The 24,755-nt window shown below is 45.5% G+C and overlaps 1 protein-coding gene across 3 annotated transcripts in view; it reads right to left on the bottom strand.

The window, feature by feature from the left end:
- C10H1orf21 (chromosome 10 C1orf21 homolog) overlaps nucleotides 1-24,755 on the bottom strand; it is a 248,229-nt gene that overhangs the window by 134,885 nt on the left and 88,589 nt on the right. For 2 of the 3 annotated variants that reach the window (XM_029617990.1, XM_029617991.1), the window contains one exon: nucleotides 21,272-21,407. In XM_029617990.1, coding sequence (XP_029473850.1) covers nucleotides 21,272-21,365 — 94 coding nt within the window. In that variant the 5' untranslated portion in view covers nucleotides 21,366-21,407. Of the gene's footprint in view, nucleotides 1-21,271; nucleotides 21,408-21,718; nucleotides 21,850-24,755 lie in introns of those variants that run through there. The other variant, XM_029617989.1, reaches the window with a different exon arrangement.

Below are 24,755 nucleotides of genomic sequence, written 5' to 3'. Positions count from 1 at the left end.
TAAAACTGAGGGAGACAAAGAATTAAGGAAAGCAAAAGGTCAAGTGGAATAAAGGATGGTCAAAGAAGTAAAGCAAGGAGATAAAACATTTTTCAGATATATCAGTGAAAGAAGGGAGGTCAGAAGTGGTATAATGAAATTGAATGATGACAAGGAGCAATGTGTGGAGAGTAACGAAGAAATGGAAGAAATATTAAATAAGTACTTCAGTTCAGTATTCAATAAAGAAGACCCTGGAGAAGGCCCGTTGCTGATTAACAAGACCATAGATGGGGATGGAGTAGAAGAAACTCCATTTACAGAAGAGAATGTATGGGAGGAGCTAGGCAAAATGAGAGTGGACAAGGCCACGGGGGCCAGATGAGATACACCCCAGGATACTGAGAGAGCTCAGAGATGTGCTGGCAGGTCTGCTGAAGGATCTGTTCAATAGATCCATGGAAACAGGAATGGTGCTGCGGGATTGGAAAAAAGAGTGATGGTGGTCCCACATCACAAAAGTGGTAGCAGAGAGGAGGCTGCAAACTATAGGCCGGTTAGCCTCACTTCAGTGGTAGGAAAATGAATGGAGACTCTACTGAAGGAAAAGGTAGTGAACTACTTACAACATGGTTGCTGGACCCAAGGCAGCATGGATTCACCAGAGGAAGGTCCTGTCAGAAAAATCCGATTGATTTTTTTGACTGGGTGACTAGAGAATTCTTCTAGTTTAAAAGCTGCTCTATCTCCTTTTTAAAGGTTAGCACCAGCAACCTGATTCCACCCTGGTTGTTACGTGGGGGTGTTTTAGTGTGCCCTTGGGCCTCAGCCTGACCCCAGATGGATCCAGGACCGAACCGAGGGTTGACGGCGTGTTTCACCATGGCAGATGGTCTTACCCTCCGCCAGGCCTGCAAGCTCCCAAGGCCAACAACAGAATGACGTTGGAATGTGAATGGTCCTCCAACCATTCCGAGCCTTTTCGAACCTGCCGCTTGGAACGGCATGGAGCAGCAGGCCTGGCCTGAGGATGAGGGCAGATGGGCCTTGACATAAAGACGTGACACTATGACGAATGTGAAGACGTGACACCAGGGCTCTTGAAGACATGACACCAGGACTATGGAAGACATAACATCAGGGCTGATGCGAAGACATCACGGACCAATGGTTGATGCGACGGCATCCCGGACCAGGGTCAATGCGACAACATCAGGAACAAGACTCTGAAGTGCAGCCATGACGAGGAACTTGAAATCCAAACAAGACAAGACGCAGGGCAGGAGGACATTGGCACTGTCTCTCAGGGCGCCCTACTCAGTCCACCCGCGGGACTGGTCGCGGACCACCCTGTCCCACTGCGCGCCCTACACAGCCCGAGGAGGCTGGTCACTGACCACGCTGGGAGCAGGACAAGCACAGGAAGGCTCCAGTCGAGGTGGGACTCCGACGACGAAGCCGATGTCATCCGAAGCACCAACACGGCTGGCAGGACGAGACTACTCAGGAGCTCAGGACACCAATCTACCTGCAGGCCTCTCCAACCCGGGAAATACGTCGTCCGAGGGAGCAGGACCAACAGGACCAGAAAGCTCAGGAGCGCAGACATGAACACCAAAGAGGGCAGGACACCAAGAGGCGAAACACCAGGAGACGAACACCAGGACTCCTGGACGAGGACCTCAGGCACGAAGACATGGCATGATGAGGAACAGACGAAACAAGGAACTCCATGGAGAAGATAGAAGACCTGACGGAGCTCTGGCAGGCAGGAGCCTCCAGAGTGAAGTAACTCCGATACAAGGCGAAGACTAAAGTGACGGAGCAGCCCTTTATAGGGCTGGAGCAGGACGTCCACTCCCTAGGTGGGGCCAGCACACTTCCTGTGCCTGGCCCTTTAAATCCAGAAGAGAGGCGCGCGCCGGCACCTAAGAGGAGCAGACGTCTTCAGACGCAGAGGCAGGGCTGGGCCTGGAGACAGGCCCCGAAGATGGCAGCGGCTCCAGCCGCTGCAGGAAGCCCCGGGGGCGGCTCCAGCTGCCAATCGAGCCCGGGGATGCGACCTGCAGCCCTGGGGGAAGACGGTGACGTCAGCGGCGGCTTCCGGCTGCGATGGATGGCAGCAAAGTCCATGGCTCTGGCCGCGGTGAAGAGGTACATCCGGGGCGGCCTCTGGGCCGCGGGAGGAACAAGAAGTCCGCGGCTCCGGCCACATGGGAGGCCCGACTCCGGCGGCACATGCCGCATCGGGCAGAAGCAGCAAGGGGGGAAGGTAAGTGCAGCCTGCTCGCGGGGAGGACCCGCGGGCAGCGTTTCATAACACTGGTTAAGGTGGAGTCCATCGCTTCGGAAACAAACTCCTCCTTCCCCAAAAGGTTCTCCAGTTCCTTGCAAAACTGAATCCCTCTTCCTTGCACCATCATCTCATCCATGCATTGAGACTCCGGAGCTCTGCCTGCCTCTGGGGACCGGTGCGTGGAACAGGGAGCATTTCAGAGATTGCTACCCTGGAGGTTCTGGATTTCAACTTTCTATGTACCAGGGCATGTTTTACTACAAAACACCTGTATTGTAATGACAAGTTTCTAAATACCTTGTTTACCACTCAATTTTAATTATCCTTGTACATGTGCCCTAAGGCTTTATAAGAAAAACAAGGTCAGGGAATGGTAGGAGGGCATATAAGCATCAGGGCACTTTAAACCCAAAACTAATGTTCTTAAATGCTACTCAAAACCTTTTTTTGCAGAAGACTGCAAGGATTCCTAAAGCTAACAAAACCTTTGTTTCCTCTAAAAACACATTTTGTAAAAAAGTAGATTCTTTTCTAACACACTTATTTAAAATTTAATCAGAGAGATGTGCACATTTTTTCAAAAGCACTCAACAGTTAAAGGGAAAAGCAATCCAGGATTAGCAAATCTCTAAACCCTTCTATTATCTGGCTTCAGATTAGTAAAGAGAGACAAGTCAGTATGAAAACTGGCAGCCTTAGTGCAAATAAAACAGCTAACAGATGGGGGAAGATTGACATCTTGCTCCTGCTCTGACCGGAGGCCTTGAGAGGAGGAGCACTGCAGGCACTGTCTAGGACAGCCCGTTCTCGGAGATGACGTCATCAAGCCCCACGGAGGTTTAAAATCAAGCACACGGCAGCACACAGCCGTCATTGGCAAGTCAAAGCCGCACGCCCCTTATAGAAGTTTTTTCCCAGTTGGTTTTGATATGGGAAGGAAAAGGAAGGGAAAGAGCATCCCTAATCCCACGATGCAAGCACCAAAGAGAGATCCCATGTTTCCCGTCCTCACTCAATACTGCAGGACAGCTTGAATGCCAAGTTTGAGGACACTTCCTTGAGTCCAAAGTCTCATACCCCTCCCCCCCCAACCGATGCCATATGTTAACCAGGGATTAGAGGATCTAACTCTAGTTGGGAAGCCCTGTTATTTTGGAGACCTCCTCTGGACTTGGTTCCACTACGCCTATGGACAATGTGAGTACGATGGCTTTAATCCCATCAGAAGATTCTACTGGGAACCATTCGGATTTAGCCCTAATTAACACACAAAATTTGAAGGTTACTGGTTCCTGATCTGGTGGTTCTTTCCGCCTCTATACATCTTAAAGCTGGGGATTCTTTGGCACCAGAACCCAAAGATATTACCTTAAAAGATATCTGGAGGATTGTGAACAGGATAGATAATTCCTTAAATACTGTGTTTGTTTTCTTCTGGTACATCGGCTAAATTGACAGACTTAGATTGTATTCTACAATCTCTTGAGTCCCAATTAGCTTCATTTAAGGGGTCAATGGCAACCTTACAAGTTTCATCTACTTCATTACAAAACGCAATATCAGCTACCAGTATTTGAACATCCATTATCAATTTGAAATGTTGGAAAACAGATTTAGATCGAGGAACCTTAGAATATTAAATTTTCCTGTGTCTAGACTGGCTTCTGGCATAGAGCTCTTTAAACCTTATGCTTTTGAAGTGCTTCAGGTTTTGCCTGACAGGATTTTCCTTGTATCATATTGATATTATGTGCCAAATGTGAGGAGAAATTCTGGGTCTAATGAGGGAGTTTTAGATAATTTTGCTCCCTTCTCTAGCCCTGAGTTCTCTCAATTTAATTATTAAGATACCACAATGTCTAGAGCTACTTCTGTGATATCTTTTGTCTCAGAAACAAATAGAGACTTAGTATTCCAGCAGTATTTTAAATATAAGGATTCGCTGTTTTGTGGTCAAAGGCTTCGTGTTTTTCCAGATGTATCAAGGGAGGCAGAAGCTAAAAGAAAGTCTTGTTTGCAATTAAAGCAGCAGGTGTTGGCACGGGGGCTGCATTTTTTTTTCTAAAATCCCCCTGTAAATGTCTGGTAACGTATCAGGGAATAAATGTATTTGACTAGATCTGGTTCACTTGCAATCATTTCCTGTGGATAGATCTCAATAATCCCCTGGATGGGGGAGTAATCACTACTGTTCTTATTTTGTTGTATTTTTTAGGGTCTGTCTCCCCCTTTTACAGTGGACTTCATATGTTTTCCTGAGTTTATTGTTATTGTAAAGATGTATTTGTATTTTCTAATTGTAGCTTATTTTTCTTTGGTTTTGAATCATGTACTTGATTTAAAACTCAATAAAATATAGATTATAAAAAAAAATAGCTAACAGACTAAGACATTTTATTCTATAAGCAGGCATATATTGATAAAATGATTAAACAGACTGTAAAAGCAAGACAAAAAGCAAAGCTTAGCTTTTGAATTCAGTCCTTCTGTGGGAACAGATTCATCAAACTGTGCTTCTCGGTTAGTATCCACCAGTTTAAAAGTTCTTCCCCATTCCCCTAACTTTTTTGTCCCTTCTTTATTACCCATGCCCAGGTAAGCACACCTTTGTTTCCCCTAAAAACAGATTCTTTAAGAAAGCAGACTTCCCTTTTCTAACACACTTATTTGAAATGCGAACAATGTTTCAAAAGCACTGAATTAACAGCTAAAGAGGAAAGAAGTCCAGGATCAGCAAATCTCTAAACGTGGGCTATTTTGCTCAACCAAGAGGGTCAAGACTAAACAACTACATCAACCTAATTTTGGCTGGTGTGACCGAGAAGATTCTTTTTGCAGCTCCAAACCAGAAGAAAAGTCAAAATGAATGGCAAATGATGCACAGACTACCAAAGTTAGCTCTGTTCAGTTTAACCTAAGTTGAAAATTAACCAACAAAGTAGAGTCAACTTGCATAATGCACTAAATACCAGAAAAATCAAACTTTCAAACAATTATTTGGAATTACCCCGGTACTATTTAACCCCCACATAACGACATGTTTCGTGGCATGGCAGTTCAGTAGCAGGGGTTCAGTAGTGCCATGGTGTCATGTCTTAGCGTCATTTATCATTAGTAAAGTATACCCGGCGCAGTCTCACTGCCGTGCCTTGAAACATGACGTTATGTCGGGTTAACTACAGCAGCTGGATTGAAGAATCTACCTATTCAGGAAAGTGCTGGTTTTATTTGCATAACTAAAAACCTAAACAAAAAAAAAGTGCTATATTCTGGACTGATGATTATATAAGACCCACCAAACAGGTGTAATTGATTTCACCAGTGTGGGTGTTATGAGGGTCCTATAATAACTACTTTTTCATTGCACTGTGCGTCATTTCCTTAATTTATCAAGGAAGTCCAAATAATTGTTTGAATGTTCATTTTAACATAAGACCAGAGGTTTTCATCTCTGGTCCTTGAAGGCCTCAAAGAAGTCTGGTTTTCAGGATGTCAACAATAAATATTCGTCAGCTACATTTCCATGTGCTTGGTCGAAAGACCTCTTGGCCTAAACAAGGTCATATTCCAAAGGTCAAGAGAAAGCCTTCAGATGTGCAATTGTACCATCATAAGGACAACAGTGTTTTTTTAAGAAAATGGAGTCAATCTATAACATGTTGGGCATACTTTGAGGACAAAGATCCTTGTGTTTTATGCTACAAGATAACTTTTGAGCTGGTATAAAACTTTCATGTTTCTTTACCAACATATAGAATTATCCTTGTAGAAGTCATTCTCACTCCTGTTTCATACAATACCCTCAGGCATAACCACATAACGTGTGCATTTAAGCAGGAAGGCACTATGGGCCTAGGTCAAGGGTGGGCAAACTATGGCCCTTAGGCCAAAAGTAGCCCATAGGACCCTTGGAACCAGCTCGCTCACCTTCAAAAATGTTGTAATGGAATAAAAAGCTTGACCAGCCCGCCATCCTGTAGTTCTGTGGCTGTCCCTGTTCACATCATCATCATCAACAAAGGCCGATGACATGAACAGGGGTTTGCTGTGGAGCTGCCACATCCTTGATTTCCTGTTCTCTATGCCATAGATGAAATGGGGAAGGGGGGGGGAGGGAGGGAGCTGCCACAGACGGAAAGAATCTTCAGGTGCACGTGGGCTGAGGAAAAAGCAGCCAGCACACAACAACAAAGGGGGAGACAGCCACTGCACGGCAGAAACCTGTACTGGAGGAAGCAGATGGGGGGATCCTGGGCTCTGACCATGGTGGGGGATGCAGAGGTTTGGCTGAAGAGAGTACTGAGGGAGGGGAGAGAGATGCTAGGGTATACCTGGCCCAGAGAGGGGAAAGAGTTAACCTCAGGCTATTTTTCTATTTTATTTGCAGGCAAATTAAAAAAAAACAACCAAAAACCCGCTAGAAATTTGCTGGGGTTTATTTTAATTATACAGCCTAGTAGTATAAATTGTGCTGGAGCTCAGACGAGGGGACACCCACCCACCCCTCCCATCACCACCAACTGGAGCTCAGAAGGGGAAAAGCCCTCTAGGCTCTGATGTGAGAACCACAAAAATGGTTTTGTCTTAAGAAAAATTAAAAAAAAAGTCTGTCCATCCCTGGCCTAGGTCAAAGTTTTTTGGTCCACCCAAAGAGGATTAAAAGTATTATTTAATATTGATGCACTAATCAGAATTCTAATGCTTCTAATTACCATCCTGTATGAGCCATGACAAAAATACAGAGTCACATGTTTCACAAAGGTTCCAGTTAAGCCTCACACAAGAATTAAGCCACTACAATGCCTCGGAGGAATTTCAAATTGTTACTCATATTTTATTTAGACTGTAACGCATTACAAGAGTTGAGTTACCCTAGAGAGCCATGACGCTATTAATGCAATGCCTGATACTTCAAAACATTTTTTTTTTTGCTTGTGGACAAACTGTCACTTTGAAGTATGAAGATGTTGAAGCCATTGAAAACCATCTGTGTCATTTCAGATGTCTTATTCCGAGGCTTCGGCAAGGGGGAATGATCACTGTTCCCAACACTCCCCCCCCCCCTTTTATAGCACTGCTGGCAGAGCACAACATGTAATCTGAAGCAGACTACAGTGCTAGTGGAGAGGTTAATCTGCCCGTTTAGAAGCCCTTTCAGGGCAGAGGGGAGAACCACAAAGCTGAGCATTTCTAAGCAAAGCAGAGAAACCTTCATAATCCTTAGAGCACTGTTAACAGCACATGCGCTCATATCAATACTTGTTACCATTTAAAAGCCAACCTGGAGAAGCACAGAGATAATACTTTACACTGTTGCATGTTCCGGACACGACAGGCCCACGACCAGGCCTACTCACCTCCAGCGCCCTGCTCCCGGACCTGGCCCGTCCTCACTGGCGGCAGCGGCGGGCAGCCACCTGCGCTCCCGCACCCCCGCTGCCTCTTCGAGTGCTCCCAGTCCTTCTGCGGGCCCCTCCAGCTCCCTGCGGGTCTCCCCACATGTGCCGTGGGGAGACACCGCCATTCAGCGTCCTGCCACCTCCTAGGTGTGCGCGCACCCCGTCGGCCTTTAAAGGGACCACAACGGGAAACTAACCCGCGAACCCGGATGATGACATCATTGGGCCCTGCTACTTAAGGCAGGGCCCGCTACTCATTCCTTTCCTTGGCAACCGGTCTCCACGCTAGTCGTGTGCTTCGTTGCTCGTTCCTGTTCCTGACTTCGTTCCTGGTTCCTACCTAGCCTTTGCTTGGACTGATTACTGGCTTTGACCCTTGCTTCATTGGACCACACTCAGGACTGATTACCGGCCTTGACCCTTGCTCCGTTGTACCTCGCCTAGCTCTACCACCTGCCCCGACTCCAGACTGTTCCTGACCTCACCTCTGGTATCTCCTTGGACTTGTTAGGCTTCGGCCTTCTACTGTCCGGGCGTCACCTACCTTGCTTCTGGCCCGTCCTTGCCGCCCAGGTCTCTGAATCCCTGCCTCGTCCGGACCTGCCTTGGTCCCTCAGATACCTCTGCTGGTCCCTGGCTACCTGCTACAACTTCCACTGGGAGTCATCTGACGGAGGCCCGCCTAAGACCAGCTGGCCCTGACACCCAAGGCTCAACCTACAGGGAACGAGGGCTGGTATTGGCGAAGCTCCAGTCGGCCTCCGTCTCCTGGTCTGCTCCACCTCCCGACGGTGGGGACCCCTGGGGCTTACCCTACAGGTAGCATCAACCCCACCTCGGGTCAAGGGTCTACCACCAATGCAACATACACGCACCAGTTGCAGTATCATAGTCAGAGGGATATACTCAAGTGCGCATATTATCCTATTAATAATCACACCACTTAAAAACGTGCAGAAAAATAGTCTCCTATCACCTATGCTTAATTCAAGAACACACAAATATTTTCAGGAGAGCCCACTTGTTAAAAGCAACGATTTCCATGGGAAACTTTGAGTGTATTTAGAAGTGTGTTCAGGAAACACGTTAGCACTTTTATCCCCAGTTACTCTAAGCAGCTCTCTCTCAGTACAACATGTTTATCAAAAAAGCTTAAGAACATCTCAGCTAGCTCGGTTCTAGAGAAATTACTTAAGCAACAGTCTTTCGCACACAGGGCCAGATTTTAAAATCTACGCCCGATTTTATAACATGCGCCCACCCACTCTCCGCCCATTTTTTCAAGCCCCGGGACATATGCGCGTCGCCGAGCCTATGCAAAATAGGCTCGGAGCCTTCAGGAGGCTTTTAAAAGGGTTACGCGCGTACAACCCACAACATGGACGCATCTCAATGGTTACCCAGGAATAACTAGTAATCTCAGTGACTAAAAGACTAATTCTGCAAACCAAATCAGCTAGAGAGCAGAAGCTTGTGAATTCAGTTCTGCGGATACTTCAGGCACCATCAGGCCACCTCCATTAAGGAAGAATTCTCCCTGAAGCTGGCTTAACGCTGCACAATGCCACTGGGTTTCCACAGCCCATGTGCCAAGAGTCTTGGCAGAGCACTAACATTTTCCAATCGGTGGTTCAAGGTCAGGTCTTGTTGGGCGTATTGCTTAAACATTTAAAGGAAGAAAACCATGTGAATAATAGATATGCACTTCCTGTTTGGATTTATCCATTGCTGGAGCACTGCTTTCCAGGGCACAGGGAACTCTGCAGTTTTAGCACAGAGCGAAGCAGCCCTGTAGGGCAGCATGGTTTATTTATTTATTTATTTAAGGTTTTTATATACCGGCAATCATGAAAACATATCTTGCTGGTTTACATGAAACGGGAGTGCATTAAATACATCAACTCGAACTATGGTGACCGAAGGAGCAGTTACAAATAACAAGGGTAGCAGAACTTGGAGAAGAAGGAAGAGATAGGAAAGAATAAACGGTTAAACGGTATACAAATAAATTAAATGCTATGTACAAATGGCATGATTAATGGTTGAGAGTTTTGTGGAGTCCTTGGTTTGTGTCCTTGACTTGTGTTATTAGCATGGTGTTGCCGTTGGCACATTAGACTGATCAAAGAGAATTTCTGGTATACAAATTCAACAGCTCCCCCCCTGCCCAGGACTCTGTGTGACCCTGGGTAAGTCACTTCATTGTCCTGTGCCTCTAAGACCCAGTTAGAAAAAGACTTTTATTGGTACCTGATTTTACTAATCAACAAAATAAAAAATAAATGAAAGGCCAGTGACTGGAAGGGGGACCATGTGCGAATCCACGGTTCTGGTGCTTAACATTCAAAGGGGAAGCTCTGATGGAATGAGAAAAATAGTCAGAAAAAAACTGAAAGATGCAGCTACAAAGGTTTTGAATGTACAACAGGCGTGGCCATTGTTAAAAAATACCATCTTAGAAGCGCAGTCCAGATGTATTCCATGCATTAAGAAAAGTGGGAGGAAGGCCAAACGATTGCCAGGTATGGTTAGAAGGTGAGGTGAAAGAAACTATTTTAGCCAAAAGATCTTCCTTCAAAAATTAGAAAAAGGATTCGTCTGAAGAAATAGGAAAAAGCATAAACATTGGCAAGTGATATGTAAGACATTGATAAGACGGGCTAAAGAGAATTTGAAAAGAAGTTAGCCGTAGAGGCAAAAACATAATAAAAACTTGTTAAATATATATTTAGCAAGGGTTAAACGGGGCTCTTAGGAAAGATAAGGCCATCACGGAGAAACTAAATTAATTCTTTGCTTTGGTGTTTACAGAGAAGGATGTTGGGGGATACCCGTTCCAGAGACAGTTTTCAAGAGTGACGATTCAGATGAAATGACCCAAATCACGGTGAACCTGGAAAATGTAGCAGGCCAGATTTACAAATTGAAGATTAGCAAATCACATGCCAGGATTCTGAAAGAACTCAAAAATGAAATTTCAGACCTATTACAAGTAATTTGTGACCTATCATTAAAATCATCCGTTGTTCCTAAAGACTGAAAGGTAACCACTGTAACCCCAATATATAAAAATAGGGCTGCAAAGGTGATCTAGGGAACTGTAGACCGGTGACCTGATTTCAGAGCATATATAAAATTGTAGAAACTATTATAAAGAATAAAATCACAGAACATTTAGATAGACACGATTTAATGGGACTCAGCCAGCATGGATTAATCCAAGGGAAGACTTGCCTCACAGATCTGCTACAATTTTTGAAGGGGTGAACAAACATGTGGGATAAAGGTGAACCGGTAGATGTGGGATATTTGGATTTTCAGAAGGTGTTCGACAAATTCCCGCATGAGAGACTTCTAAGAAAACTAAAAAGTCATGGGATAGGAGGCAATGTCCTTTCGTGGATTACAAACTGGTTAAATGACAGGACACAGAAAGTAGGATTAAATGTTTTTTTTTCACAGTGGGAAAAGGTAAACAGTGGAGTGCCTCAGGGATCTGTACTTGGACTGGTACTTTTTAATATGTATAAATGATCTAGAAAGAGGTATGAGTAATGTGATCAAATTTGCATGAATATGTATGAGATAAGATCTGTTATACAATGGAGACAGTGCATGCAAATCTCTCATATGCATATTCATTATAGATATCCTGAAAACCTGGTCTGTTTGTGGCACTCAAGGACTGGAGTTTGCCATCCCTGGACTAGGGGATACTCCATGATGTTAGCAAGTAGCACATTTAAAACAAATCAGAGAAAATTCTTTTTCACTCAACACACAATTTAGCTCTGGAATTTGTTGCCAGAGGATGTGGTTAAAGCAGCTAGTGTAGCTGGGTTTAAAAAAGGGTTGGATACGTTCTTGGAGGAGAAGGCTATAAACTGCTATTAATCAATAGAGAATAGAAAATGATTTTTGCCAGCATTAGTATCATGGGATTTATTTAATGTTTGGGTACTTGCCAGCTACTTGTGACTTGGATTGGCCACTGTTGGAGAGTGGAGACAGGATACTGGGCTTGATGGACCCTTGGTCTGACCCAGTATGAAATACCTTATGTTCTTCACAAGTAGTTTACTCATATACATGTATTAAAAATAATTCACTTTTAAAAATCTTGTTAATCACATCAGACCAAAACCACATGACCAAGAAGCTGGCTGTAGCAAAGTATACAACTAGAGATTTATGACAGTATGATAAAAGGTAGCAACTAGTGTAAAAATAGCAATGACTATATTTTACGTCACCACACAGTAACTCCTTGGGAGACCAAAACTAGATTTCATGAATATATACCCACCTGCTCTCCTTCACACAGATTATGGGTACCAAATGCTAAGTTTCCCTACGTGGCCTCTTCTAGGGCTCTACTAGTCTCTGGACTGATGAAACCAGATTAGCAACAGAAGGCAGTGAGAGTGGAAGGGGTGAGATCTTCACTGAGGAGTGCCTTTTTCACGTCTGATAATGGGCAGCCACATTTTTACAGCATGGTCAATGGGCTCTGAAATTAAGATTATCTGTGAATGATCATGATATATCTGAGATGTGAGCCGCCTGAGTTTAAAGTCATTAGGGATGAGCCAGTCTCAATCAACAACATTAAATGTGAACTCTTTCCTGGAGTTATCCATCCCCATTGCCCTTTTTTTTTTTTTTTAAGTAAACAGAAGCTAATCTGAGTCCAGATCTGACCACAACAACAAAATCACATTAGAGGCAGGAATGAAATCAAGAAACAGGAAGACTGAGAAGCAGTGGAAGGAGAGAGCAGGGCACACAAAAGATAGGAGGCAGTCCCTCCCTTCATGAGACTATACAGAGGCTGGGAAATGTTTCCTCTTAAATATAACACGGGGAGGAAACAGGAGTCTTCCTAGTTTATATGTAATCTATCACTAGTCCGTGATCACTCTTTATCGTTTATGGTCAGACACGCAGAAACAAAGACAGGAGGGGAGCAGAGGCTCTGAGGCCCAGTGAAGGCGGCAATGGCAGTTAGCCACAGCGAACCGCTGGCCATATTTATTAGCAATAGTCTGTATTTGCAGAAAGCAGAAGGATTTTGCCTTTTTTTTTTTTTGAGGGGGAGGAGGGAGCAGCAGGAAGGTGGTTTTGAGGGAGGGCATATATATGGTTGCTATCTGACCTGCCCCTGTGCAGATGACCAAGAGACTTGGCATCAATCAATGCAATACAAACCGAGGGCATTACAAAAATCACCTCCATAAAGTGAGTTATTAGCACCGTGGAACTGAGGCATTTAAGAGCAACTGATTTAAAGCATTTCACTCCTCTGACAAGGCCATCCTTCCCCTTTCAGAGATGGGGATCACACAAACTAACTTTTTCCTTTCTTTTCAGGAAGTCTTTTATTTTAGTCACTTTTGTAGCACGTACTCACATTTACTGATGAAGGAAATGCTGGCACTAGCCCGAGAAATAGGACTCGGGCGCAGTGGAAGCCACAAGGCTGAAAGCAGTAGCACTGGAAGGGTCGCAGTGGGCAGGTAAAGCACATCCTGGCGTGCTAATAAGTTATTTTCTCAATCCAAGGGTAGACAGCACTATATTTTAGTGCAATATCTTGAACTTATAGACAGCATGAGACTAGAGAGGTTGGAGTTAGTCTTCTCCCAGCTCCCTCAGCTGTGGATACCTCAGGCCAACCCAACTCACCTAGTTTTTGGCTTCTGCCATCCTGAGCTCTTTCAACTAGCAGACCAGAAGGCATGTGCCATGGGACCACATCACCTTAACACTATTGATCATCATCTACTCCTTGACACGCTTGGATTTTGGATCTTCTTTTCTCTCCCATTGCACTTTCAGCAGATCTTCCTGCACTACCATCCCATCATTCAGTGTGCCTTAAGGCTCTGCCCTGGGTCCTCTTCTCTTTCTACACATATCTCCTTGGTACTCCGATGAATTTCAATACCATCTTTTTATGCTGATGACTCCCAGATCTACCTCTCTGCATCAGAAATTTCACCAGTCAGTTCAAAATCTCTTGGATTCGTGGACACTTGGACCAAGCTGGAGTTGGAGCAACCTGCAGGGAGGAGTCCTGCAGGTCCCCACAATCAGCAGGCAGATCTGGGTGAGGCAGAGGCTCAACAGGATCTTTGCCTCTACCAGTCCAAGTTCCTCTCAGGTTGAGCCTTTGGGTGCCTGGGCCGACAGATCTTAGGTGGGGGCCTCTGCTGATGATAGAGAGCTCCGTCGGGGGTCGCTGGATAGGAGTAGAGGGAGGCCAGGTGAATCTGGAAGAAGGCAATGGTCGGTGGCAGGCATCTTTCAAGAACGTCCAGGAGTCAGGCAGCATTCAAGAATATCCAGGAATCAGGCAGTGGTCAATGGCAGGCAGCATTCAGGAGACAGGTCAAGGTCGATACTGGGAATCTGTCCAAAGGGAAGGCAGGATGGAGAGGCAGGGCATGAAGGCAAGGTGCAGAACAATCAGGCCGATTAGGAGACAAGAAGAACTGACCACAGGGACTGATGAGGAAGACAAGGATTACTGGAACTAAAGATGAAGACTAGGACTGGAGAATGAAGACTCAGGAACCACTGGAACTGAAGATGAAGACGAGGACTGGAGAATGAAAACACGCTGAAACAACTAATGCTAGACAGTAGAGAAACCTGTTACCAAGGCAAGCTGCTGTTGGAAGTCTGCCCTTTCATAGGGAAGCATTGATGACCTCATCTCTAGCGGCCATGGAGTCTTTCCCGCTGCGGTCCCTTTAAGGAAGAAGAAGCAATGAGGGCACACCACACGGTCATCAACAGCAGCATCTCGCCACGGCAAGGAATCTCAGTTGTTTCGGCCGAGATCAGCGGTGGCAGCGCCTGCCATATGTGCTGGCAGTGATCGGCCGCAATTCGAGCCAGCCCGGAGGTAAGAACGATGGTCCATGGGGCCACCCACAGACCGCCGATCGCAACAAAAGCTGTTCCTCTGACATTGCTATCTGGATGTCCCATCACTGCCATAAACATAGCATGATAAGACAGACCTTAGTATTTTTCCTCTCAAACTCACTTTCCCCGTCTCCTTTTTTCTATCTCCATGGAAAACACAGTCTTCCTCCGAATTCTCTCAACCTGCAACTTTGGGGACATCTTAAACTCCTCTCTCCCCTTCTTTGATTCTCTCTCTGTATCATCCTCAACGTTTAGAACACATTTATCCATTCTCTCATCATCTCCTGCTTAGACTACTACGAACTCTCTTCACAAATCTTCCACCAAACCATCTATCCCCACTATAGCTTATTCAAAAGTAAAAATCCTCAAGTCTCTATTTTGGTGTCCCATTTGCATATAGTTAAAATTTCTCTTACTCGCCTTTAAGTGCCTTCACTCTGCAGCACCTCATCAACTTTCCTCATCTCCCTTTACAGCTCTCCTTGCAATTTCCATTCATCAGGCAAACTATTCTTATCTGTGTTCCTTGCAATCACCAGCTCCCAACTTTATACTTTCTACGTTATTACACCATACGCCTGGAATAGCCTTGCTGAGTTGCAGCGTTGTGCTCCCTCTGGCCATATTCAAATCCTACCTAAAAACCCAACTTTTTTACATTGCTTTTACATATTAACCTATAGCTCTTCCATTTTTTAACAATGTATACACTAATAATGCATCTCCTGAAACCTCTTATTTGCCCTGGTTTTTTAACTAAATTAGAAGAGAGTGACTCTCTCCTATGTACATATTTTGTCTTGACTGGAATAAAGACCTCTCAAATGCTTTCTTGCTGTCCAGCAGTAACAAATCTTCTTGCTTTTAAAGGACGTGTAATGTCAGATCCCTGCAATGACAGCTTATATATGGCATCAGTCAAAAGAACAATCTCTTTGGACAGCAGCTATTCAGAGTCATCATTACTAATCATGGTAAACAAAATATAAGGCACTCCTGCCAGCCCATAGCCTGGCTATAGCCAAGAGACCTGGATTCGCGTCTCCCACCTGCTGGAGCCATGCGGTTCTGTCACATCACGTAGGCGATTCAAGTCTGTGAATGACCCCAATTGGCTCATGACAGCACTGACCTGAAGAGCCTCGGCGAAGGCTTTCCCCTTTCAATCCTCCACCCTCAAGGGACCTGAAGAAGCACACAGGTATAATATCCCAGCTAAACAAAAGCGATAAGCAGCAGGAGATCTTGTCTCCTGGGGGGAGGCATAGAAACACTACAGCAGCAAAAGACCATAAGGTCTACCTTGTCTGCAGACAGAGAGAAAGTTCCCCTCCCCTCCAGTTCTTTCCCTTCACCAGAGAAACTCCCCCTAACTTTCTCTCTACAACCCCCTCTTTAGCAAGACCACCCCAACTCTCTCCTACCATCCCCCAATCTTGCCATTTCCCTCTCTCATTCAGACTCCACCAGATCCCCACATTCCCTCCTTTGTTCAGACAACACAGGCCAAGGCTGACGTTAGGCTGATCTTTTCTGGCCCGCATGGGCCAATGTGAACTCTCCCAGCTCTTTTTGGTTGCCACTGCGCCTGTCTCACTTTCAGATGATACTAAACGCTATTCCTTCCTCTCTTCCGGCCCATGCACTCCTTTGCTGCTGCTTCCTAGTCCCTGTGCCTAATTCTGACGGGCAAATGCAGAATTCCCCCAGGAGTAATTCTATTGATGATTTTTGCCTTAATCGAGGCATTTTTGCTTATTTTGAGTATGCATTTGCTGGATTATAAATAAAGTTTTGGAAGAAAAAAACCCACTAGAAATTACTAAAGAATCCTTAACAGCAGATGTAACATTTTCCTGTTACGTGTGTATAATAAACATGTCCAGTACACATGGCCCAGAGTTAGCATCGTTTGATGCCACCAAATATTTGACAAAACATATTATAATGCGCGCACCACAGCAGAAGAGAGCCGGGGAAAAATAAGGGCTAAAAATACATCTCCTTTACGTCCTCTTTCCCTCAAGGCAACTCGGGGAAGAGAGGAAGTTGTTCTTGCAGATCATTTAGTTCTGTTCATGGAAACTTATCTTGTACAGAAATCCCTGCAGAAATAATTGTTCCCCATCTCGCCGGGATGGAAAGTTTGCACTGCCAGAGGGGATAGCAGCTATCAAGTTGGTAGGGATTGGGGCAGCCAACACTGAGCTTTACAGGAACACACACAGTAACGCAGGAAATCACATGAGAAAAAAAAAGGCCAATTGGCCCATCCGGTTAGTCTCGTCCACCCCACCAGGACACAGCCTAATTGCCAGCGGTAGAAGCAGTACTCCGTGTCCAAGTCAGTTTTTGTCAGCCTCTCTGGTTCTCAATTTTCCTGGGCAAATGAACGTAGAAGATACCAATACTAAATCTAACATGCCTCCTGCCCCGCCCTACCTATCCACCCTCTACTATCTCTTTACATCAAGCTTTATTTAAGAAGGATCCCACAGAGATTCTCAGACCGGGCCCTGTAGACCTCAGACTGCCCAAGAGAATCTATAGTGATTTGCACACCACAATTAATCTACTAATGGAACGTGAATAAATTAAGAAAATAGTTAAAAAATTAAGAAAAAAGGTATGGTTAACTGAGTTATTAGCTGCTAATAACAATCTGGCTGCTAATCCCCACCATGATACAGAATTTAATCACCCATGACTGGGAAAAAAAAAATACTCCTATTAAGGTAAATCTCCCCTAAAAAGTGAACTCTCCCCAGCTTCTCCTTAAAAATAAAGAAAATACTCAGGCAGCTCAGAGAATGCAAAAATGTATTTATAATATGGCTAGGGAAAGTTAAGCATTGGGATTGGTTATATATCATGTGACTCAAGCAAACTCTTCTTGTGCTCAGGCAACAGACACAAAAACTAAAAGAACTTTAGCAGCCAACAGAAAGCCCTCCCGTGCAGGACTGAGACATACTGACAAGGCAATGTTTTTGAGGCGTTACTTGTACTGCCTCCATCTCTGCTGTAGCTATTCAGTGGTGGGACAGAGTATGGCTGTGTGAGGGAAGTTTGAACTGCTGCTGCCTGTACTGTAACACAGTAAATGATGGAAGATGAAGACCCAAATGGTCCATCCAGGCTGCCCAGCCAGGCAGGTTACCCCCATTTAGAAATGTTACACAAAGTTACCACAAGTTTCTCTGATTCCAATCTCTAGCCATTAGGTATCCTCTATGTTTATCCCACGTCCTTTTTAAAGCTGATCACTGTTGGGATTTTGCATGTGTGTGAGGGAAGCTTGCACTGTTGCTGCCTGTGCTGTAGCTGTTCAGTGTGGGATTTTGTGTGTGCGCGAGGGAAGCTTGCACGGCTGCTACCTGTAATGTAGCTGTTGAGTGCTGGGATTTTGCATGCGTACATAAGAACATAAGATATGCCATACTGGGTCAGACCAAGGGTCCATCAAGCGCAGCATCCTGTCTCCAACAATGGCCAAACCAAGTCACAAGTACCTGGCAAGTACCCAAACATTAAATAGATCTCAAGCTACTATTCCTTATTGATTAATAGTAGTTTATGGATTTTTCCTCTAGGAACTTATCCAAACCTATTTTAAACCCAGTTACACTAACTGCTGTAACCACATCCTCTGGCAATGAATTCTAGAGCTTAACTATGCATTGAGTAAAAAAGAATGTTCTTTATTTTAAATGAGCTACTTGCTAACTTCTTGGAGTACCTCCTAGTCCTTCTATTATCCGAGAGAGTACATAACTGATTAACATTAACCTGTTCAGGTCCTTTCATGATTTTGCAGACCTCTATCATATCCCCCCTCAGTTGTCTCTTCTCCAAACTGAACAGCCCTAACCTCTTTAGCCTTTCCTCATAGGGGAGCTGTTCCATGCTCCTTATTTTGGTCGCCCTTCTCTGCACTTTCTCCAGTGCAACTATATCTTTTTTGCGATGTGACGACCATAACTGCACACAGTATTCAAGGTGTAGTCTCACCATGGAGCGATACAGAGGCATTATGACATCCACCATTTTATTTGCCATTCCCTTCCTTATAAATTCCTAACATTCTGTTTGCTTTTTTGACTGCCACAGCACAGTTAGCCGACAATTTCAATGCATTCTCCACTATGATGCCTAGACCTCTTTCCTGGGTGGTAACCCCTAAAATGGACCTTGACATCATATAACTATAGCAAGGATTATTTTTCCCTATATGCATCATCTTGCACTTGTCCACATTAAATTTCATCTGCCATTTGGAAGCCCAATCTTCCAGTCTCACAAGGTCCTCCTACAATTTATCACAACACGAGATTTACTACTCTGCATAATTTTGTGTCATCCGCAAATTTGATCACCTCACTTGTTGACCCCTTTCCAGCTCATTTATACATATATTAAAAAGCACAGGTCCAAGTACAGATCCCTGAGGCACTCTGTTTACCTTCTTCTACTGTGAAAACAGACTATTTAATCCTACTCTGTTTCCTTTATTTTAACCAGTTTGCAATCCACAAAAGGACATCACCTCCTATCCCATGACTTATAGTTTACTTAGAAGCCTCTCATGAGGGACTGTGTCGAACCCCTTTTGAAAATCCAAATTCACTACATCTACCAGTTCACCTTTGTCCACGTTTATTCATCCCCTTCAAAAAAAATGTAGGAGATTTGTGAGGCAACATTTCCCTTGGGTAACTCTATGCTGGCTGTGTCTTATTAAACCATGACTATCTAAATGTTTTTTTATTTTATTCTTTTTAACAGTTTCCATGATTTTTTTCCGGCACTGAAGTCAGGTTCACCGATCTATAGTTTCCTGGATCACCTCTGGAGCCCTTTTTAAACTGGCCACCTTCCAGTCTTTAGGTACAATGGATTATTTTAATGAAAGATTACAAATTAATTGTAATAGGTCTGAAATTTCATTTTTTAGTTCTTTCAGAACCCTGGGGGTATACCATCCAGTCCAGGTGATTTACTACTGCAAGGGAAGGAAGCTTGCACTGCCACTGCCTGTGCAGTGCAGGGATTCTATGAACATGTGAGGGAAGCTTGCACCGCCGCTGCCTGTGCTGTAGCTGTTCAGTGGTGGGATTTTGAGTGTGTGTAAAGGAAGCTTGCACTGTCGTTGCCTGTACTGTAGCTGTGAGCGTGTAGGAAGCTTGCATTGCCTCTGTGCTACCTGTTCCTGGACAATAGGAACAGATTTCAGTTTCTTGTGCAGTCTTATTGAGCACCTTTCAAGCAGTAGGATAATTTCTTTAAGAAGCCCAGTAATGTCCTAGGGTCAGTCCTGTTGCACTCATCCACGGCCTAATGTAAACAAGTCGGCTAAGAGTGGCTGAGTAGGAGGTGCTCTGGATTTGAAAACAACAGGAAACGAGCCTCCCTCTCAACTCTTTCCAGCAAAATGGGGAAGAGGAAAGTCACCTTTCCTGTGTATAATTAATATGCCTGCCCGTCCATCTACCTCAAGAGTCAGCCATCGGCAACAGCTGAAAACACAGTTCATCCAGCTGAGGAAAGTGGAGGAGCATGAAGAATTCAGTGGCAAAGCCATCTGCTGAAGGCTGGCGTACCATTAAATAAAGCTCCCAAGTACAAAAACTCACACAGACACCCACACCTTTAAAACTGTCGCTGCTGAGATTCCTTAACATGAAGGAACCTGGAAGCTTTCTGGCCTAAAGGCACCAAGACTATTTATAAAATGTTATATTCCATATTCCTACTCGGTGGGTTGAGAAGTGATGTACAACATATAGCAGCCAAAAATAACTAGCAAAGATTTTAAAGAACAAACCACAGTCAACATGCAGCTCTACTTAAGGGCTTTAATCTGTAAAATTAAACCCCAACTGAGCAGCCAATCAGGCTTAGTTAGAACTTGCCACAGGGAAAAAAAAACCAAAAGTACAAAAATTCGATGCACAGCTCTTGATATGCAGACCTGGTGCTTTTCATACAGCGGCAATGTCTGTAACTGATTGTGTTTAACAACAAACGTGGTAGTAGGGCTTGCACAATAGATTCGGAACATCTGACAGCCAAGAGCAACCTGTTCCTCATTTAAGGCCACACACGTGTAAACTTGTTTATTTTTACCCCAGCTGGGGCAGGTTCCTCCCAATGCAGGAGCACAATCGCGCCACCCGCCAAAGGGCGCCTTAGTGGGCAGAAGGCTATTACTTAACAATGACGTTAGTGTGCGATCACGGCTAATCCCAGGAGGTAATGCTGGCCCTTTAAACCTGGAGGCGAGGCTTGGGCGCAGCTCCACTGACCAGCCGAGGTGACCAAGCCTCCCCCCACCCACCCCCCCTGCAGCCTGTGCCGTCAGAGTCCCTTCGGCTAGTGCCGGGCACTCCCAGGTAAGGGAGATTTCCCCCTCCCCTCCGCAATGCCGGGGGGGGCTCCCTTCATTCCTCTTTGCTCAGAAGGCGGCCCAGGGATCGCAGCGTTCAGCGCCTTACACCGAGGGAGGGAGCCGCCGCCGCAGCCCGGGCTGTGGCCAAAGCCCTGCCACAAAACCGAGCAGCGGGAGGCAGCATCTGCAAGGCAAGCGGCAGGGGGGGGGGGGGAAGCTGGAGATGGGCCCTTCAAGGTCACGCCCCCTCCCCCCGGGTCCCGGACTCACCGCTGAAGGCGTCCCCGTTCTGGTAGCTCTTGCCACGCTGCGCCTCTTCGTCGCTCTGCACGGTGGAGACCTGCTTGGCCGACGCGCAGCCCATGGTGCGGTGTCAGGCGCTCAGCTCCCGACCATCTCCGCCCGCCTGCAGGGAGAAAGAGAGAGACGCACACGTAGCACTGTGTCCGCTGCAGCCCGGCTTCCTCTCCCCCACCCCCTCCCCAGGCAGCGCTACATTGCCGCCGAGCCAGGCGGGGGCTCGGGCATCCTCCACACAGACGCACGTTCCCCGGCTGGGGCATGAGCGCAGCATTCAAAGGCTTCACAAGACAGCAGCCGCCTCCCCCTCCCCCTCCCCCACCCCTGTCTATTTACAGGCTCTGCCTGGCACACGAGTCTGTGCTCTGCCTGCTTAGCGGGCATAGAAGCGCAGCCCGACAAGCGGTGGCTGCCCACCTGCAATGCCCGGCTAGCGGGCTGTCAACTTTCCAGCCAGGCCGCCTGTTTCTGCAGCTCTTGTTTTCACTCCACTTCTACTGAGCCCTACGGGAAGTCGCGTCAAGTCAATGGGAGTCTGCTACCAACTCTATCAGACTGCAGCTCTCGCTACACGACCCCCTAATGACCTTGCCACGCCCGCTGCTAGAGCCTGTGTGTCCAGAGCCTCGCACGTTTCTCTAAGAAAAGCAAGATCGTATGCGCAAGGACCCAACACTCGGCTCACACACTCAGCAGCACCACTACGATCAGATCAGCAGATGGTTTGTTTTTTTTTCCAGAGTTCCTAACTCTGGCCTTGGTTCGTTAGAGTAGCTGGCTGTGAACCTGGGCAAATCACTTCACTCTCCCTTGGCTCTGATACAAATATGGATTATGAGCCCTCTGGGGATAGGGAAATACCTATAGGTACCTGAATTCAATCTGCTTTGAAGCGCCAAAAAGCAGAATAGAAATCAAAGAAAGCTCTAAGTCAGCTCCAGCGAATGGAAGGGAGTCCTAGCCATTGGACAATGGTGACACCTACTGACCACATTTGGTGTGCATGGGACCTGCTTCCAGAGAGAACCCTGTGGCTGATTGTGCAATGGCTTATCTAAAGGACACGGTATTGTGAGGAGAAACCCTGAGTGGTTATGAAAGCAGATTCATAGTGCCATAGAAACTGGTTCCAACTGAGCTGGAAGAAGCAAACAAACTATAGGGCCAAAAATACAATTAAAAAAACTGAAATGCATTCCCGCACCAAACATTACTTTAATAGAATAAACTGTTGCTCCAGTATTACAACACACAACACAAGTTGTTTGCATGCTGCTGGGAATCCTCATTTTATGTAAGGCACCCCAAATCTCGTGTAAAAACTTCAGCATATTTGGAAAGATAGTACAGTTTACTCTAGGTTTTTTTTTTTGCATTCAACTTTTTGAAGTTTGCCCCCAAATATTCTCCAGCCAGTTTCACCAGAAGCAGCTCATGAACCCTTTCTGCCCCAAAACCAAGATCTTCAGTGGCTGCTGCTTGGCAGCCAGGGTTCCCTGCCACAACAAATCTAGCTCTCAGCCCTGTTTCGGGTACAGCTCCTGCAGGAGATGCCCAAGCCCCATGACCCCTACCAAACAGAAGGCGTAAATTGCAAAAACAGTTTTACAGTGCCCAATTTCTCATGAAACATGGTGACTATAAACAGGGCCTGGGACCACTCTCAAAAGATCAGTTGTAAACAAAGTAGAATATTTCACAATGGAGTGGATACAAAGCTCCAGGGTACACCCAAGAACAACATCCAAACCAGCTTAACGGAATGGGAGTGCACCTGAAGTAGAACCCAGAGTCTCTGATAAAAGTACATTCCAACCCTGCCCCTACAGTGGCACCCAGTGGCCAGGGCAGAGATGTGCAGGAGCATGCCCTGACCAAAATCGCAAGAACCCTGTAGTATTCCAAGGTGGAGTGCAGAAAAAAAGCTTGCTACCTACTGATAGAAGGAAAGGAGACAGGGACACGGACAGAAGGTAAACAGAAAAAAGTGAACCTGCCTTGGACAGTACACTGCCATTGCCACATGCTACTGCATGAATATGCTAAGGACACAGCCTGTTTCTGTGCCGCTAGGAGTAGAGAGAAGCAACAATGCTGACCAAATTCAGGTATTCTATGCATGTTTAGCATGTCTTCAAAATCAATGTGCTACCTATTTGTATCATCTGATTTCCTTAGGGAAATTCAGAACTTTGCATGAGGAGAGGGCTAATAAAGGTGTACAGTGCAATGACAGATACTACACTGTATTATATTAGTGTCTCCATGAACATGAAGATGAGAAAATTATCTATAAGTACTATAATTATACAGAACGCACTTTTGTAATTTCCCAGTACCACATATAGGTGACTAAATAATAAAGGATTTAAGATATATGTGAACTAAAACAGGAATTGTTCTGTGTTCGGTTTACAAAATGTCTGCATGTTATGCTGCCGCCTTGTGGTATCAGATAAAAACCGCCTTAGCACGATTATATGCGTGTCTAACATAAAAATCTGCATCCTAATCCTGATTGGTTTGAGTGAGTCAGGAGCAGTGTATTATGGGTGTTCTTAACGCACTGTGGGGCCAGAGCAATAAATCTGCGCAGAAAAAAAGCGCTGCTTTGAGCGCTCACTTTCCTAACATGTGCCCAGCCACCTCTCCTGGGCACACGATAAAATATTTAAATGAGGCCGCGCTAAACAGGAGGCGCTAGGGATAAACGTGTGCCCCTAGCGCCTCCTTGGCAGTGGGGACCCAGGAGAGGTGGCTGGCAGCGGGTTAGGAAAATGGATGCTCAATTTTACGAGTATCCGAACCTGTTAGGTTTTCCTAACCTGTGCACAGCCAAGGGTTAGGCTTATGGACCTTGTTAAGTGAGCATCCCTTTTCCTAACCGCTGACACACTGTTTTGTTTTTGTTTTTTTTTTTTAAACATTCTGGTCCTTTTGGTTCCTCCAACTTAATATCGCCACGATAATTTCTGAGGGTAAAAGTGTGCACATTGGGCGCACATCTTTTTTTTTTAATCAGGGGAGAACAGCTAATAGCCTCATCAACATGCATTTGTACGTGATGAGCGCTATTAGCTTTGTGGGAGGATGGATGCACGTTTTTGACACGCTAATCCCCTTACAGACTAAAAGATTGTGGACGGGTGTCCAAAACTCGCATCCAGCTATGGGTTAAACAGTGTGCTGAGCCCATGTTAGGATCTTCTGTTTTTGCAGACGGGGCAGCTTTCTGCCTCTGATCCCCCACAAAAAGCATGACTTTTTCACCCTTAGATTCAGTATAATAGTCACAGCAGGCTAATCCCGCTGAGCATTGCTTAAAAAGACTGTTCTGATGTTCTTCTCCAGTTATGCTCTTGTTATCTTTCACTAAATGCTGGAGTAAACAAGCATATGAAGGGAGGCAGAGTTTAGCTACCTGTACAGCTGTGCAGAGGAAGTACAGTGAAGA

The sequence above is a fragment of the Rhinatrema bivittatum genome, chromosome 10 (assembly GCF_901001135.1).
Source record: "Rhinatrema bivittatum chromosome 10, aRhiBiv1.1, whole genome shotgun sequence".
Lineage (NCBI taxonomy): Eukaryota > Metazoa > Chordata > Amphibia > Gymnophiona > Rhinatrematidae > Rhinatrema > Rhinatrema bivittatum.
This window is presented reverse-complemented; position numbering and strand designations above follow the sequence as displayed.